We start from the raw sequence: 16,395 nt of genomic DNA on the forward strand, positions 1-16,395 counted from the left end.
TATTGGACTTAACAACGTCCACCTGTTTCCCTCAGGCTGCAGTGGACGTAACGACGTCCACCTGTTTCCCTGAGGCTGCAGTGGACTTAACAACGTCCACCTGTTTCCCTGAGGCTGCAGTGGACTTAACAACGTCCACCTGTTTCCCTCAGGCTGCAGTGGACTTAACGACTTCCACCTGTTTCCCTCATATTGGACTTAACGGCGTCCACCTGTTTCCCTCATATTGGACTTAACGGCACCCTGACGGGCTCAGAGACTATGTATACTATCAGGGACGTGACCTTTCTGGACGATATACCGAGAACCGGATGTCAGTCCGGTCAATACCACATACCAACGTTGCCGTTATGGCCGATAACCCGATATTTATCCACGTCGAATATCTGTGTAGAAACAAGTTCAAGTTGTTGTCCTATATAGCCTATAAACAAACAATGAAAAAGCAATGTCTCTTTATTGCATAACTACAGATGCAACGTAGAGAGTATGCATCACTTTTCCACCTCGGCACTTCAAAACTCTGACACTATAAAAATAATCACCCGTCCTGCACAGAATGTCTAGACAGAAAGTAGCTCATAACATGTCTACGGTGGACTTTTATGAAACAAACACTTATTATATTTATGCTCTTCGCCCCCAATGTAGTAAGAGAAATCTATGAAAATCTGGGAACTAAATCGTTACCAAGAAATGTCTTCACCAATGTGTTTCTAAAGGTGTCTAATAACATGTACTAAAAGTTTGAAATTCAACTCCCGTGGGAAAATTGAGTTATTAGCATAATATGTGACCATACCCATAACATCCTATATAAGGCAAAAAAGTCCAAATTTCATCATTCTTTAAGTAGCATGTGACATATGAAACTAGGGTGTTTGCATGATTCTGAATCCATTCCAAGCATTAGTTTTGCACAAAAAACACTCCTTGGGAGGAAATCGGCCACACAAACGTGATGAGGTCAGCACATTTGGTCAACTGGATATGGCCTAATTTAGCCCAAGGAGTGTTTTTTGCCTTATATAGGATGTTATGGGTATGGTCACATATTATGCTAAAAACTCAATTTTCCCACGGGAGTTGAATTTCAAACTTTTAGTACATGTTATTAGACACCTTTAGAAACACATTGGTGAAGAAATGTCTTGGTAACGATTTAGTTACCTGATAAAATGCCCTTACTAATGGGGCATACGAAAAACTAAAAATAATCACCTGCACGGAATGTCTTGACAAAGTATGAAACAAACACAAAACACTTTACAGATAGAAATTGGGTAATTCAAGCTTTCCGTACAGCTGCATTGTTGGTGAGTTTAATGTTGTTTAATGCAATCAGATAGGACTTTTCTGTTTGGATGTATGGCCCAAGAAAGGCCAGAAAGTTGTTTTTTTTACCACTCCGTAGGCGTTCCTGCATAAACTCCAGGTGTGATGATGTCTAGCCTCTATGAAATGTTGGCCCCATGTCCCGACATAAACAGCTTAGTTGAATGTACAGTTGGGTGCCACCGATATTGTCCCTTATCATTTGACCCATTTAGGCCTGACCTCAAAATTTTAAAAAAATCCTTCTAAATCCTCCAGTTTTCTGAAATAAATATTTTCACGATTTTTCAAAAATAGCAGACCTACAAGCTCGTAGCGCGCCACTCGGTGGCGCGCTATGAGCTTGTAGATCTGCTATTTTTCAATAGCTAAATTATAACATAATGTTTAAAACACCAAAAGGGGTTCCCACCCCAAAATGGGTTAACTGTCCTTTTGCGCAGATCACGCAAACCTCAGCAAAAAGAAAAGGACAATATCGATGGCCTCCAACTGTAAGTATTCCAACTTGTTGACTCTTTTGAAAGCTTACCCAGGAAAAAAAAGGAAAACACTGATTGCAGCCTTCGTCGTCACAAAAGGCCTTTTCAGCTTCACATTCAAACCTGATTATGTAAGGGATAATATCTGGCTAGGTGGTCATTGTCGGGAGATAATTCACCGACAGGGAGTTTATCTGGCTAGAATGACCACCTAGCCAGATATTATCCCGCTTATTACATGGCTACCTAACATAAATTCATAAATTGACTCGAAACACAACAAAAAAAGTATTCCATAAGTTTGCACTGGCTGTGTGTGTGTGTGTGTGTGTGTGTGTGTGTGTGTGTGTGTGTGTGTGTGTGTGTGTGTGTGTGTGTGTGTGTGTGTGTGTGTGTGTGTGTGTGTGTGTGTGTGTGTGTGTGTGTGTGTGTGTGTGTGTGTGTGTGTGTGTGTGTGTGTGTGTGTGTGTGTGTGTGTGTTTTTTTTTTTTACATGGCAGTCATGTTGGAAACAAAACGGCAGTAAATCAAGCGGAGCGCAGCTGGTGCTCAGAGGGTTTGATTAGGCAGCGGTCTGTTATAGAGCGGAGTGCTCTGTTATCAAGAAATAACACGCCGCTGAATTCAGCGATTGACCAATCGGAATCAAGCATTCAACCAAGCCATGTAATAATATAAAATATTATATGGGCTAAAACCGATATAATATCTTGATATCGGTTCGATAGCGATATTGCTTCTAAAACCTCTAGGCGCGCGACACCGATGTGATGACCGAGTAATGTTCCGTCCATATTGGTCATGTTTGCCAAATTGCAGAAAGCATGCGAAAATATTCCTCAGTACCAATACACAAAACACCAGTACACAAAACAGTTAAAAGAGTTCATGATCATTTTATTGAGCCCTTAAACAGTTTATTATTCATTATTCACCAAAAGGGGAGAGAAAGAAATACTATTTGTTGCCCTGACTAGGCTGTCTCATGCAAACACCTTATACCACCATTATGCCATTTATGAACCATTTGATGACGTTGTGTAAAGCTCTTTGTAAAGCTCTTTGTTCTCCAAGAATATACACACACATACGGTACGTATAAACTGCAGACCTTTTGAGTGTGTGACGATTTTGTTGATATTGAATCACTATAATATTGCAGTATTATAATATCCACTTCTTCATATCTGTATATTTGTGAATCTATATTAGATTCTGTTTGCTCCTAGCATCACTGTAGCGTCTTGCACAGGCCGCTGACTCGCACCAAAAATACCCAACCTACAAGCTAAATAACCAATCTACAAGCTAAATGACAAACCTACAAGCTGAATAACCAATCTACAAGCTAAATAACAAGCTGAATAACCAATCTACAAGCTAAATGACGAAATATTAAAAATTAACAAAAGATCAATATATTTACAATTACCGGTATAACAAAACAATATTTTGGACCGAATACCTCGATGTATTGCTATTGCGACAATAATACACATGTTCAAAAAGGCTAGCTCACACCTTGTGATCTTGTAGATCGTTCTATTTCTGAAGATTTATGACATTTTCGAGAAGTTTAAAAAATAAAGGCTTAAAAACGTTTTTGTTTTTTTTAGAATCCGCTTCAGTCCTAAATTTGCGACCAGGAAAAGAGCATATTGTGACATTAACGGCAGGCAGTATCCAGTCTGGTGGTCCACGATCAAGACATAGATAATAATTGGACGTATCGTATCACCCCAGCCCTTCCAGACAAAAGTGCAACGGAGTATAATCCATTTAAGACCATGAGGGCCCGATCCTACAAATGTCTTCTAAATCCAGAAACCCGTTTTCTGAAAAACCTAATGTTGCTATATCAGTGGTTCTCAAACCTTTTCATGTCCCTAAAACTATAATGTATTTGACCGTGGACCCCCCCCCCCCCCCCCCCCCCCCATGGACCCCATGGTCCCTATCCCAAAAGATTTTGTTCTTTGCTTTCCCGGTTTTTAGGCCCAATTAAACCACGCCAATGCAACTGCGGTCGCAACTCCTTTCAACAAGACAGTTGAAAGGACATGTCACACCAATGCAACTCCTTGCAACTGCCATTGGGGATAAAGGTTTCATGCAACTTCAAGTTCTCACAATCGTTTGGTTGCAAGGAGTCGCATGGCGAACAGTGGCGCGCACAGACATTTAGAGGGGCACCTTGTGCAGCGCGTGGAACCGCCCGGTTGCCTTATTAATAGTGTCAGATTTATAGATTTTGGGGCATAAATAATATTTTTTTATCAAGAATTGATCCATTTCACCATTGTCCACATACTTTACAGTGTAGTGTACACTGTACAAAAAAAAAGATTATTATTATTTTTCTTCAAAAGGGCACATTGCTGTCCAGAGGGCAAAGGGCAGGCGATCTAGCAGCGCCTAGTGTCTCATCTGTGCACGCCACTGATTCGTGAATCATTGGTTGCGGTTTAGGGGCCTTAATGAATGGGGATAAATCAGACATATTATTGTGCTTCTCTTCTCCCTGTGTGCACCGCATTCCTGGGTTTTAGTTTCAGCGGTGCAGCACAGCACACAGGCCAACTGGACCTGGGGCCTGCTGGTGTCGTTCACCGGCGGTACGTTCCAACTGGAAGAGACCTCAGACAGATGAAGCTGTTGGGATGCTGGGCCAGCCGGACCGGGTTTCCATCCAGCCTCACCTCCTCCAGGCTGGCCCTGATGTAGTGAGTGGCGTTGCCTTTGCAGAACGACTCGTCCGTGACCGTGTTTATGTTGTTGTTCTGCAAAAAAGAGGAGAAGTGGGTTGGGAAAAAGTACTCGCGTGTAAGTATCGGATATCTATACTGCGATGTAGAAGTACTCTGTTAACCCATTTTGACCTGAGATCAGATTCTAAAAATGTCTTCTACATCCTGACAGTTTTCTGAAAAAGCTATGTTTCAATGTCATTCATGTCGTTCTTCGATTTTTCAAAAATAGCAGACCTACAAGCTCGTAGCGCGCCACTCGGTGGCGCGCTATGAGCTTGTAGATCTGCTATTTTTCAATAGCTAAGTAAAAAGTCCGTGAATTCAATTGGTCAATCAAAAATGTGCTTAAAGTACCAAAAGTAGAAAGTGTCTCATTATGCATAATGTAAGTAAGTTTTCATGCAAAAAGAAATGTCTAAAAATAATCTTTTGAAAATAGCAGATCTACATGTTTGCAAATGGCCCGAAATGTACTGTATTTATAGGGCTGTAGTGGTTAATGTATGTTTTGTAATAATAATCAAAATCTCCAAAGTAACTATAGTAACTATAGTAAAGTTTTCAAATAAATGTAGTGGAGTAAAAAGTGCAACATTTGCCTTTTGAGACGTAGTGAAGTAAAAGTGAAAGTACTGAAAATTGGAAATACTCCACACCACGAAAGTTAAAAAATAAAATAAATTAAGTACCTCAATTGTACAGTACTTGAGTAATTAGTGTAATTAGTGTAATTAATGTAAGTAGTTACTTTACACCACTGTGAAGGAGGAGATGGAACATTAGCCTGTCCTTTACACCTGTGGTTTGTTATGGAAATAATATATGTCCATCCGGGTGAATGTATATCTTAGAAGTTTATCAGAAGAACAGCAACAAGCAAACAACATCTACTAGTCTAGCAGGCTTAGCCTGCATCACTCCAACTTTCTCTCTCAGTACATCTCTCTCTCGTCGTCTCCATCCCACTACCCCCCAGCTTCTCCGTAAGTCCTCTCTTATACCCCAGAAGCAAGTCCACAGATAAACATGACCTTCACAAAAGGTACAATACAATACAGAGACGCCCTGACTGTCTTGGCTGTCGCCCCCCTCCTGAGACAGGAGGTGTGACATGGTCTTTTACATACAGCTTGATCAAAGGGTTGATTGGATTAAGACAGGCTTTCAGGCCAAGGTGTTGTTGCTCACAGACACGACCAGACAGACTAGCATGGAACAATATACTATATAGATTTGAGTTCATATTTCCCACAACAGGTTCCCAAACCGTTTCATGTCAAGGACCCCCAAATTGACACTAATTAGCCCGCGGACCCCCATTTGAAGAGAGATGCCAGGGAGAAGACTTTTACGGCTATAGCGGTGATTCTCAACCCGTTTAATTTCAGGGACCCCCAGTTTGACGTGCATTAGTCTATACAGACCCCCATTTAATGACATTTCTATCTCTGGGACTCCCAATTTATACTGTAAAATCAATGTCAATTTAACTCGTGTACAAATGGAACCAAATGGACCCGTTACGGACCCATAAGGGTCCATTTGGTTCCAAACTATCATTTCGCTTGTGACGCCCCTGGAACTCCACTTTGGGAACCACTGCTATACACTATACACCGATTTAAAAATTCCCAGACAAAAATACAGCAGGTTAAAACATTTTGATGGGAGTATATGAACTTACATTTAGGTGAACAATCCGGAGCGACTCTGGAAGCTGTGGTATCGCGCTCATTTCGTTATTTCCAAGGTAGAGGTATGCCAGTTTGACCAGTTTCTGCAACACAAAAAAAAACAAAAAAGAACACGCATTTAGAAGACATTAAAATAACTCACTGTTATTGTAATTATATTAACACAACTTGTGCCCAAGACGTCCACAGACGTCCTGGGAATTACCGCTATGTGGTGCCCAAAACGTCTGTGGACGTGTTAGCAAAAATTATTTTTTTTTTATAAAAACCAAAAAAATAATAATGTAAAAAGTGGGCACCCTGGGTTACTATTTTGAAAGTGTTGTGTGGGCACACAATGTGTTTGACAGAGTTTAAACTTCAAAGAAATGTGCAACAAGTTTTATTCTAGACCACACTAGTCCGTCCCAGCTACATAATTCATAGTTGGTAACCAGCGGTCATCGCCAGACGCCATGCTGGATTGTGGTGGACATTTTTGTCCAAATAAAATGTCTGCCATGGACATACAAAAATGAGTGGACAATGATATTACCCAGAACAGGTCTGTAACTGAGAGTGTACAAAATGGACCCATTTGGTTCCATTCGTACACTCTCAGAGTTGTAGGGGGTCCTTGAAAAAGTGTCATAGATATTATGAGGAAAACCTGCGAGACTTGACATTCAGTCGGGTTAAGAAAAGTAACATTTGTCACAACACCGACAAGGCCAAGTCTTGCCACAGACAAATGTACACTACAAACACATTGATGACCCCTGTTGGGACTCATATGGATAAGGAACTCAGTGAGTGTATAAATGGAACCCTTGCGAGTTTCGGTCGATTGGACTTTCATCAGGACAGACAATGTTTGTCTCCTGAAGAAGGTCTAATCGACCGAAACGTCGACCTAATAAAGAGCAACATTTTGGCAAGTGTCTGACAGTGTGTGGGACCTTTCCTTTGTTTTTCAAAGATGCCCTTTTTAAGGAGGCTTTACTTTAAAAGCGGTGGACTTCACGCCCTTGGTCTGCAGTTTGTTGAAGTTGACGTTGAGAGATATGAGTTTTCCCGGCAGCGCGGGCAGCTTGGTCAGCCGGTTCTCTGCCAGGGTCAGCTCCTCCAGGTTGCTCAGCTTGGAGAAAGCCCCGTCTTCTATCTCACTGATGAGGTTTCCAGTCAGGTCGATTCTTTTCAACGTCACTATGGATGGAAGAAAAGATGGAAAAAAAGACAAAATAAAATAAGGGAAAGAGGGTGAATAAGCCCTTGAGAGTTTATGTTCATTACGGAAGGGGTTCTATCAACCTATGGGTCAGGTGACCGTGAAGTGACAATTTAAGGTATTAAAAAGGTATTAAGGACTTTGTAATACCTAAAGAAAGGAAAAGAAAAAAAGTCCATCACTGCATCAAAAGTAATCAACAAACTATACTATAAAAAATCACACCTGTGTGAACTGAGTGGTGTAAGGTCTTATATAGACTGGTCAGCTGTGGTCTGACGTAATGTCTGACGTAATGAAATCACACCCGTGTGAACTGGGTGACCATAGCAACCATGCTCATTTTTTGGTACGAACAGACAGACAGACAAACTAACAAAGCCAGTTGTAGGAGTGGTTTACACCAGGGGTTCTCAACGTTTTTGGCCGGGGACCCCCGAAAATGCTTTGGCAACGTCTCGGGACCCCCGCCCCGCCCCCTCCCGACCCCCAATATAAATTGACTGCTACAATAACCTTAAACCATTTTGGGCGGGAACCCCTTTTGGTGTTTTAAGCATTGTTATAATTTAGCTATTTAAAAATAGCAGATCTACAAGCTCATAGCGCGCCACCGAGTGGCGCGCTACGAGCTTGTAGGTCTGCTATTTTTGAAAAATCGTGAAAAAAAAATTAAACATTCTTTTTTTTTTTTAATAATAATTTGGGGACCCCCTAAAATAATTTGGCGACCCCCCCGAGGGGTCGCGACCCACGGGTTGAGAACCCCTGGTTTACACCACTCAAAAACGGTCAGGCATTGGCCAAAGTTGTCAAATGATATAAGAAAAGAGGCAAGAATTCTGAAAATAGCCCATCTACAAGCTCACAACGCCTCGCATTGTGAGGCGATATTTGCTCTGTTGAAAGCAGGACTTATGTGGTTAATCGCACTAATCAATTAGTTGATTTTTTTTTAAACAATATTAGAATTTCTTTCAACGTCAATTCATTGATCAATAAAAAAAACTTGCTAGAATAATTGGTTATAAAGAAAAAAATCTCAAAAGTCAGGGGAAAAAAATGTTTTTGACATTCACATTCATTCATGTATAATATATGATTTGGAAATAATACAAAAATTGATGTATGGTTTTTTTAACCCATTCTGGATGGGAACCCCTTTTGGTGTTTTAAGCATTATGTTATTATGAGCTTGTAGATCTGCTATTTTAAAAATAATTCAATAGCTTGTAGGTCTGCTCATTTGGAAAAATTGTGAAAATGTGCCTCAAATCTTTGAATATTGTTACAGAGTCAACGTTTTTAAGTCAAATCGTTCCTTCTGGGGAGTCCCTGGAACAACATATTTTCAGATGGGGGTCGGCGGCCAATTACATATACATCAATTACATCAATATTTCATGTCAAGGACCCCAAAAGGTCCCAAAATTTCAGAAAACTGTCATGATTTTAGAAGACAGTTTTTAAACTTCGACGTCAGGCCTAAATGTTTGTTTTATTTTCACCCATATCTGCGAAGTCTCTGTTGCTGATCTTGGTGATCTTGTTGTAGCGTGCGTACAGGTAGGTGGTCTCCTTGGGCAGGGCGGGCACGGCCGTCATCTCAGGAGAAACCTCCTCGCAGTAGACCGAGCCCGTCAGACACACACACAGCAGGCAGGTGGGCAGCTCTGAAAACACACACACACGCGCACACACACACACACACATGCACACACACACACGCACACACACACACACACCAGTGTTGTTTTTGGGCAGCAGATTTGGATTTTTAGTTTTAGTCAGTCACATTTTATAGTCACCTGGAATGTTAGTCTAGTTTTAGTCGACTAAATGTCATAAGATTTTATTCGACTAAATCTACAGTTGATTTAGTCGAACAAAATGTATTTTGGTGGGCCTTGATGCCGTCATAATGACAAAAAAAATTGCAGATCTACAAGCCCACAACGTGTCGTGCTGCGACGCGTTTGTAGATCTCCTATTTTCAGCATGCAACTATTTGTAAAATGACTTATAGTGGATCTCTTGTCCACTAGTCCCGACTTACATTTTAGTCTAGTTTGTATTTGTTGACGAAATTGTCAGTGCATTTAGTCTTAGTTTTAGTCATCATAGCTTAGTTTTCATTTAGTTTTCGTCAGTGGAAAAAGGTAGTCGACGAACATTTTTCGTCTTAGTTTTAGTCGACGAAAACAACACTGACACACACACACACACACACACACAGAGAGAGCAGGCATGTGGGAAGCTCTGAAAGCAGCAAGCTCTATATTGTGATAGTAATCATTACTATAGGAAATAAATATATACAGGTAGGTATGTGTTTGTTCAGTAAGGCGTACCTCCCTGTCTCTCATTTACAAGTGGGGAAAGACGACTTAACATTTTATTCAACTTTATATTGTTCCAATTTTGTGAAATTTGGTATCCCGACCCAAAAATGTCCTTTTTATATGTTTAACTAAAGAGCTGGAGAGAAAGGGAGACCACTATTAAAGAACAAATTACAGCAATGAGACTATTATGGGAATATAGAGAGATTTTACAATTCTGAAAATGAAATAGAAATCACTAACAGCCTTTATTTAACTCTGTGTCCATTTGGTTGTTTATTTTTTTTATAGTGTCAGTTACAAAAAGGACACACCAACATTCAATTGTCTTTAAAGATGGATCTAGCTGTTGAGAACTCGATATGCCGACAGTATGCAAATAAAATGAGCATTTACCGCCGGCAGAAGAAGGAGATGCGTCGGAGTCTTCTGGAGGGGTGCTATAGTCCGGAACGGTCGCAACGTTTTTCTGCAGAAAGGAAAAAAAACATTTCACTACACTGGTACTTAATCCATTGAGACCTGGAACGCATCCATGTCACGTTAGCGTTTAACCACATTAACCATTAACCCATTTTGGGGCGGGAATCCCTTTTGGTGTTTTAAACATTGTTATAATTTAGCTATTGAAAAATAGCAGATCTACAAGCTCATAGCGCGCCACCGAGTGGCGCGCTATGAACTTGTAGGTCTGCTATTTTTGAAAAGTCGTTAAAATGTGCCTCAAATCTTTCCGAAAATTGTCATGATTTAGAAAACTTTTTTTTTTTTTTTTTGACGTCAGGCCTGAATGGGTTAACGCCAAAAGAGCACAATCTGTCCTTGCCACCTCGCCAAAAACAAAGCCTAATATAGTGCAGTGGTGCTCAACCAGTGGCCCGCGGGCACCACCAGTGGTCCTTGAGGTGGTCCTCGGCTTAATGATGGAGAGTTGGTAGCCAAATGGACCCTTACAGATCTTTAACTATTGAGAGCGTAAAATGTGTTTGTTACAAGGAAGGAATGTAGAAGAATTGTTATTCTGATCAACGTTATCTCTCCTAATGGTACCAACATCAATACAGCATGGAATTGACAATAAGACAAACTCTTATCCAACGACAACAAAATATTCCAAGTCTTGGTTCGGACTCTTGAGAGGCTAGATCTCCTCAAATGGTGGTCCCTGGCTCAAAACATTGCCGAATATATATATTTTGTTTTGTTTTTACCTTAGGTTTTCTTGCCTCCTTGGGTTTCACTGCGGACGATAACATCCACGGAACCACGATTATCATGATGACCAGAGTCCTGAGGCTCCTGAAGTAGTGCGTCATTGTGTTCACTGTTGTGAAGGCAATGCTGTCTGTCTGTCTGTCTGTCTGTCTGCTGGTCTGAAATGTGTTGTTGAGAAGCAGCCTGTCTGCCGTGCTGAAATGTGTTGTTTTGAAGCGGTCTGAAATGTGAGGTACATGTGAGCAAGGAGAACTTTCCATCCACTTTTATTAAGCTGGCGGTGGGCTAGTACTGAGTGGAAAAAAAGAAACAAGTGGACACCCACTTTAACCCATTCAGGCCTGACGTCGAAATTTAAAAAAAAAGTTTTCTAAATCATGACAATTTTCGGAAAGATTTGAGGCACATTTTAACGATTTTTCAAAAATAGCAGACCTACAAGTTCATAGCGCGCCACTCGGTGGCGCGCTATGAGCTTGTAGATCTGCTATTTTTCAATAGCTAAATTATAACAATGTTTAAAACACCAAAAGGGGTTTTAGTTAATGTGGTTAAACGCTAACGTGACATGGATGCGTTCCAGGTCTCAATGGATTAACTCAGTAGACGCTGCGCTGCCTTCTACAGTTGTTCCGATATCGATTTACCAGAATCGGAAAAAAAGCTGCTGCTGATACTGTTCCTAAAAGTTCCTGGTATCGGTATCGGCGAGTGTGTCACAAATCTATGATTATGTCATGTATGTACAGCCTATCAATTACTTACTTACGTATTTTGATTGCTTCAGTTTGATGTGGCACTACTATTTTATACTCTTGTTTAAAATAAAAAAGTAGTCCTATACTAAGGGCCACAGTGCATACTACTGTCGTAGCAAAAATAGCCGATCTACAAGCTGAAAACGCCTCGCACTGCGACGCGTTTTGAGCTTGTAGATCAGCTATTTTGAATTCAATTGAAATCCTGAATAATGTTTTGCTATTTTTTTATTGGAATCCTGAAAAGTAACCTTTTTATTGAATTGCAAATGCATTTAGTTATAGTTGTTTAGTTGTCTTTATGAACTGTTAATATAACTACATTGGACATAAAAAGACAATATTTGAATACTAGTCGTGTTTGCATGTTTGGAATTGTAACAGCTGCAATCAATACTATATCAGTGTTCTGATATTAACCTGCGGGCCGCATTAAATTAAGGTGGGGGCCGCATGTGGCCCCCGGGCCGCCAGTTGCCCACCCCTACTCAAAAATAAAGGGACCCAGAGAGTCCTTGGACCACATTTTGAGAACCACAGTCCTAGATTATTATTAAATTAAACACTGGTATCGTATCGGTTCTCGGGTATCGACCGACATGTAGTTACGTGTATCGGCATCAGGAAGGACAAGCCGGTATCGGTATCTCTGCTGCCTTTGATAACTGCCTTTCTGGCGAACACGTCGGGAAAGTCATTATCGATCACGGCGGGCGGGGAGTATTAATTTGAGTCTTTTGTTGATAACAAGTTGGCTCCTGTACAGTGCATTTTTTAAACACAGCTTCTGAGCAGGGGTGGAAAAAGTACTCTGATACAGCAACATGGAAATACTCTGTTGTAAAAGTCCCAGCATTCAAAATGTCCTTGAGCAAAAGTACAAAAGTATTGGTGTCAAAATGTTCTTAAAAAGTACCAAAAGTAGAAAGTAGCCTATACTCATTATGCACAATGTCCCATTTCACAAGTTTTCAAATGTATGTACAAATCTTTTGAAGATAGCAGATCTACAAGCTCACAATGTGTCGCATCGCGACACATTGTGAGCTTGTAGATCAGCTATTTTCAAATGGACGGAATGTATAGTGCTGAAGTGGTATATGTTCTGTAAAAATAATGAAAATAACTGGCTCAAGACTGACATACCAGACTATAAACAATGGCGAACCATCGTAGACAATATTGAAGACATGGAAAAGTTGACATTCAAAATAAGAATAAGAGTGGACCTCTATGAAAAAAGATGGGAAAAATGGTCATTATATAAATGGACAAGAGGTGAAACATAATGGAGTAATGGAATGGAAAAGTTAAAACGGTGCCCCTGAGCAAAGGTTCTATTTGAGTTATTTATTTTGTAATTTTATTTATGCGATTTATCTGTTTTGTTTTGTTTTATGTTTTATTTTGTTCTGGTCTCTGTGTCTCTAAGTGGTTGTCGTGAAGTTTGTCTTTGTACTATGTTGTTGTTGTATTACGCTGTCGTTGTCGTTTTTGTTTTTGTTTATTTGAATGTGTCTGTAAACCCTGAATAAAAACAAAGTTGAAAAAAATAATAATAATGAAAATCTACTAACTAAAGTTTTCAAATAAATGTAGTGGAGTAAAAGTACAACGTTTGGATCCGAGATGTATTTGGAGTAGAAGTAAAAGTATTGGAAATATTAAAGTACAGTAATTATAAGTAAATGTACTTAGCCACTTCACAGCACTGCTTCTGATGGTTCCCGTCCGTCGAGCGAAAACGAGGACGTTTGTCCTTTCCTGGAAGGACCAGGCCCGGTTATTATTATGTGTGTTTCGGGAATAGAAGGAGAGAGAAAAAAAAGTGAATGGAAAACTTGTTGGCTTTCAAATCCATGAACAATCAAGGAAACTGTTGTCTAGCCCATTTTGACCTGGGAACGATTCGGCAGCGGTGGCCGAACGGATTGCGGAGCGGTCTTGATACCGGAAGGTCGCCAGTTCGAATCAGCGGTCCGACACGTTAAAATTACCACCGCTGAAGTGCCCTTGAGCAAGGCATTGAACCACTACCATGAAATGTTCTATGAGCAGGGCCTGGCTGGAAACAAGTTCTTGAGCTTAGCCCAGATACCCTGGGTAAATATAGTAACTTTGCTTTACTTTGCTTTGCAAATGTCTTCTAAATCCTGACTGTTTTCTTCAAAAAGCTATGTTTTTCTATGTCAGTCGTTCTCAAACACTTTCATGTCACTTTTCACGATTCTTCAAAAATAGCAGACCTACAAGCTCATAGCGCGCCACTCGGTGGCGCGCTATGAGCTTGTAGATCTGCTATTTTTCAATAGCTAAAGCATAACATAGTGCTAACACCAAAAGGGGTTCCCGCCCAGAATGGGCTAGAGTGGAGGGAGAATAAAGGAGAGGAACAGTGGGATATGATTAGTGGAATTTTGGCCCGAGCGCCTTTCCGTATGAAGTGAATATAAAAGGAAAAGCCAAAGCAAGCAATGTTGTTCCAACCGTGAAGCTAACGCCTCACTTAACCCATTTAAGACGTCCTGAGACCAGATTCTACAAAATGTTTTCATGAAAAACCTGTTTCTAATGTCAGTGGTGCTCAAACCTTTTCATGTCAAGGACCCCAATGTATTTGGCCGCCGACTAACTCCCATATCTGAAAATAGTGTAATGATGGTGCTATGATGGTTCCTATGCCTCATATTGTTCTTATTATTTAGCTTGTTGCAGCATAAGTGAGTATCTCGTATTCCTTATATAATCTCACCTTGATAACGGAATTACGTGTATGTGGGGGCGGGTACATGTATGTGGGGAGAGATTTACCTTTCCGGTTCATTCATTGTGATTGTGACGCTTGCTGGTTTTGGTGTGGACCTACGTTCCTCTGCACCGAAGCTAGAGCGCACTGAAAAGCCTGTAATAATTACTGCCATTCTGATACATAAAGAAGTTAATGTGTAATTCCTCGTCCTGGACATTCCTTCCTCCTGCACGTAGACACTGAAGTTACCCCTTGTTGACGTCTCGCAACAATATGTTGTTCCAGGGACCCCCGAGAAGCAAAGATTTGAGTTAAAAAAACGTCACGCTGCCTGTGAAAGCATTATATTCAAAGATTTGCGGCACATTTTCACGATTTTCCAAAGATAGTAGATCTACATGCTCATAGCGCGGCACTCGGTGCCATGCTATGAGCTTGTAGATCTTCAACGGCTAAAGTTTGAAATAATGGTTGACGTGACGTGGTTACAATTTACAATTTACAATTTAGGCATTTAGCAGACGCTCTTAATCCAGAGCGATTTACATTAGGCAAGAACAAAAAGTATGGGAATACATCACATATATAAAATGCATTTATCAAGAAACATGCGTAAGCTAAGAACGTAACTAGAACATATATATATAACACTATACATATTAACTATACATATATACTATACTATGCTATACATATGTACTATGATGTGCTATGACTACATACAATGCAATTATTGTGCTGTCTACATGACATGCTATAAGTCTGTTTCAAATGCTATCTAAGTCTAAAAAGTGCTGTCTAAGGGGGTATAGGATAAGTGCTATGGGCCATGATGGAGTCTGAAAAGGTGGGTCTTCAGACTACGGCGGAAGATTGGGAGTGATGCTGCAGTTCTGATTGCAACGGGGAGTGCATTCCACAGTTTTGGGGCCAGAAGGGAGAAGAGTTTGGGACGTGTGGAGCGTTGTCCCGGCGTTTTTAGTGAGGGTACTTCCAGCTTTCCTGCGTTGGCTGATCTGAGTGCGCGGGAGGGTTTGTAGGGTTCAATCATGCTTGCAAGATATGGGGGAGCCATACCTTTGGTTGCTTTGAATGCCAGCATCAGAGTTTTGTATTCTGTGCGGGCAGCGACTGGGAGCCAGTGCAGGGAGCGGAGCAGGGGGGAGACATGTGAGAATTTTGGCTGGTTGAAGACCAGACGAGCTGCGGCATTTTGGATCAGTTGGAGAGGCTTAAGTGCACATGCCGGTAGGCCAGCAAGGAGTGAATTACAATAGTCAAGTTTTGACGAGACTGTTGTCTGGATTAGGAGCTGGGATGATTCCTGGGTGAGGAACGGTCTAATTCATCGTATGTTATAGAGCAGGGGTTCTCAACCTTTTTGGCCGGGGACCCCCGGAAATGCTTTGGCAATGTCTCGGGACCCCCGCCCCGCCCCCTCCCGACCCCCAATATAAATTGACTGCTACAATAACCTTAAACCATTTTGGGCGGGAACCCCTTTTGGTGTTTTAAGCATTGTTATAATTTAGCTATTGAAAAATAGCAGATCTACAAGTTCATAGCGCGCCACCGAGTGGCGCGCTATGAACTTGTAGGTCTGCTATTTTTGAAAAATCGTGAAAAAAAAAAAAAAAACGCAACCAACTTAATAATCACTGCTATTTTTGTTTACACAACTTGCACAGAACTGTTCAGTGGTGGAAAGTAACTACGTAGTCTAAAAGTCTTAGTGGGTTAACGGAAAAACTGGCAGCCAAATCCAGCCTGAATCAGATCTGTGCCACATCCAGATTGGAATCCGGTTCATTTAAATAGATATAAACACAATCATGGCGGCGGTGGTTCAGGGGTAGAGTGGCC

At 40.9% G+C, this 16,395-nt stretch overlaps 1 protein-coding gene across 1 annotated transcript; it reads right to left on the reverse strand.

The window, feature by feature from the left end:
- Positions 1 to 4,297: 4,297 nt before the first annotated feature.
- LOC306940690 (mimecan-like) lies at positions 4,298 to 11,332 on the reverse strand. The gene is made up of 6 exons (XM_079525816.1): positions 11,022 to 11,332; positions 10,207 to 10,279; positions 8,977 to 9,141; positions 7,244 to 7,446; positions 6,252 to 6,344; positions 4,298 to 4,597 (listed from the first exon to the last, which is right to left on the reverse strand). Exons 1-6 carry the CDS (start codon positions 11,283 to 11,285, stop codon positions 4,424 to 4,426), a joined length of 972 nt encoding a protein of 323 aa, XP_079381942.1. The 5' UTR covers positions 11,286 to 11,332; the 3' UTR covers positions 4,298 to 4,423.
- Between the last annotated feature and the right edge of the window lie 5,063 nt (positions 11,333 to 16,395).

This window comes from Electrona antarctica, assembly GCF_951216825.1.
Source record: "Electrona antarctica genome assembly, chromosome: 2".
Lineage (NCBI taxonomy): Eukaryota > Metazoa > Chordata > Actinopteri > Myctophiformes > Myctophidae > Electrona > Electrona antarctica.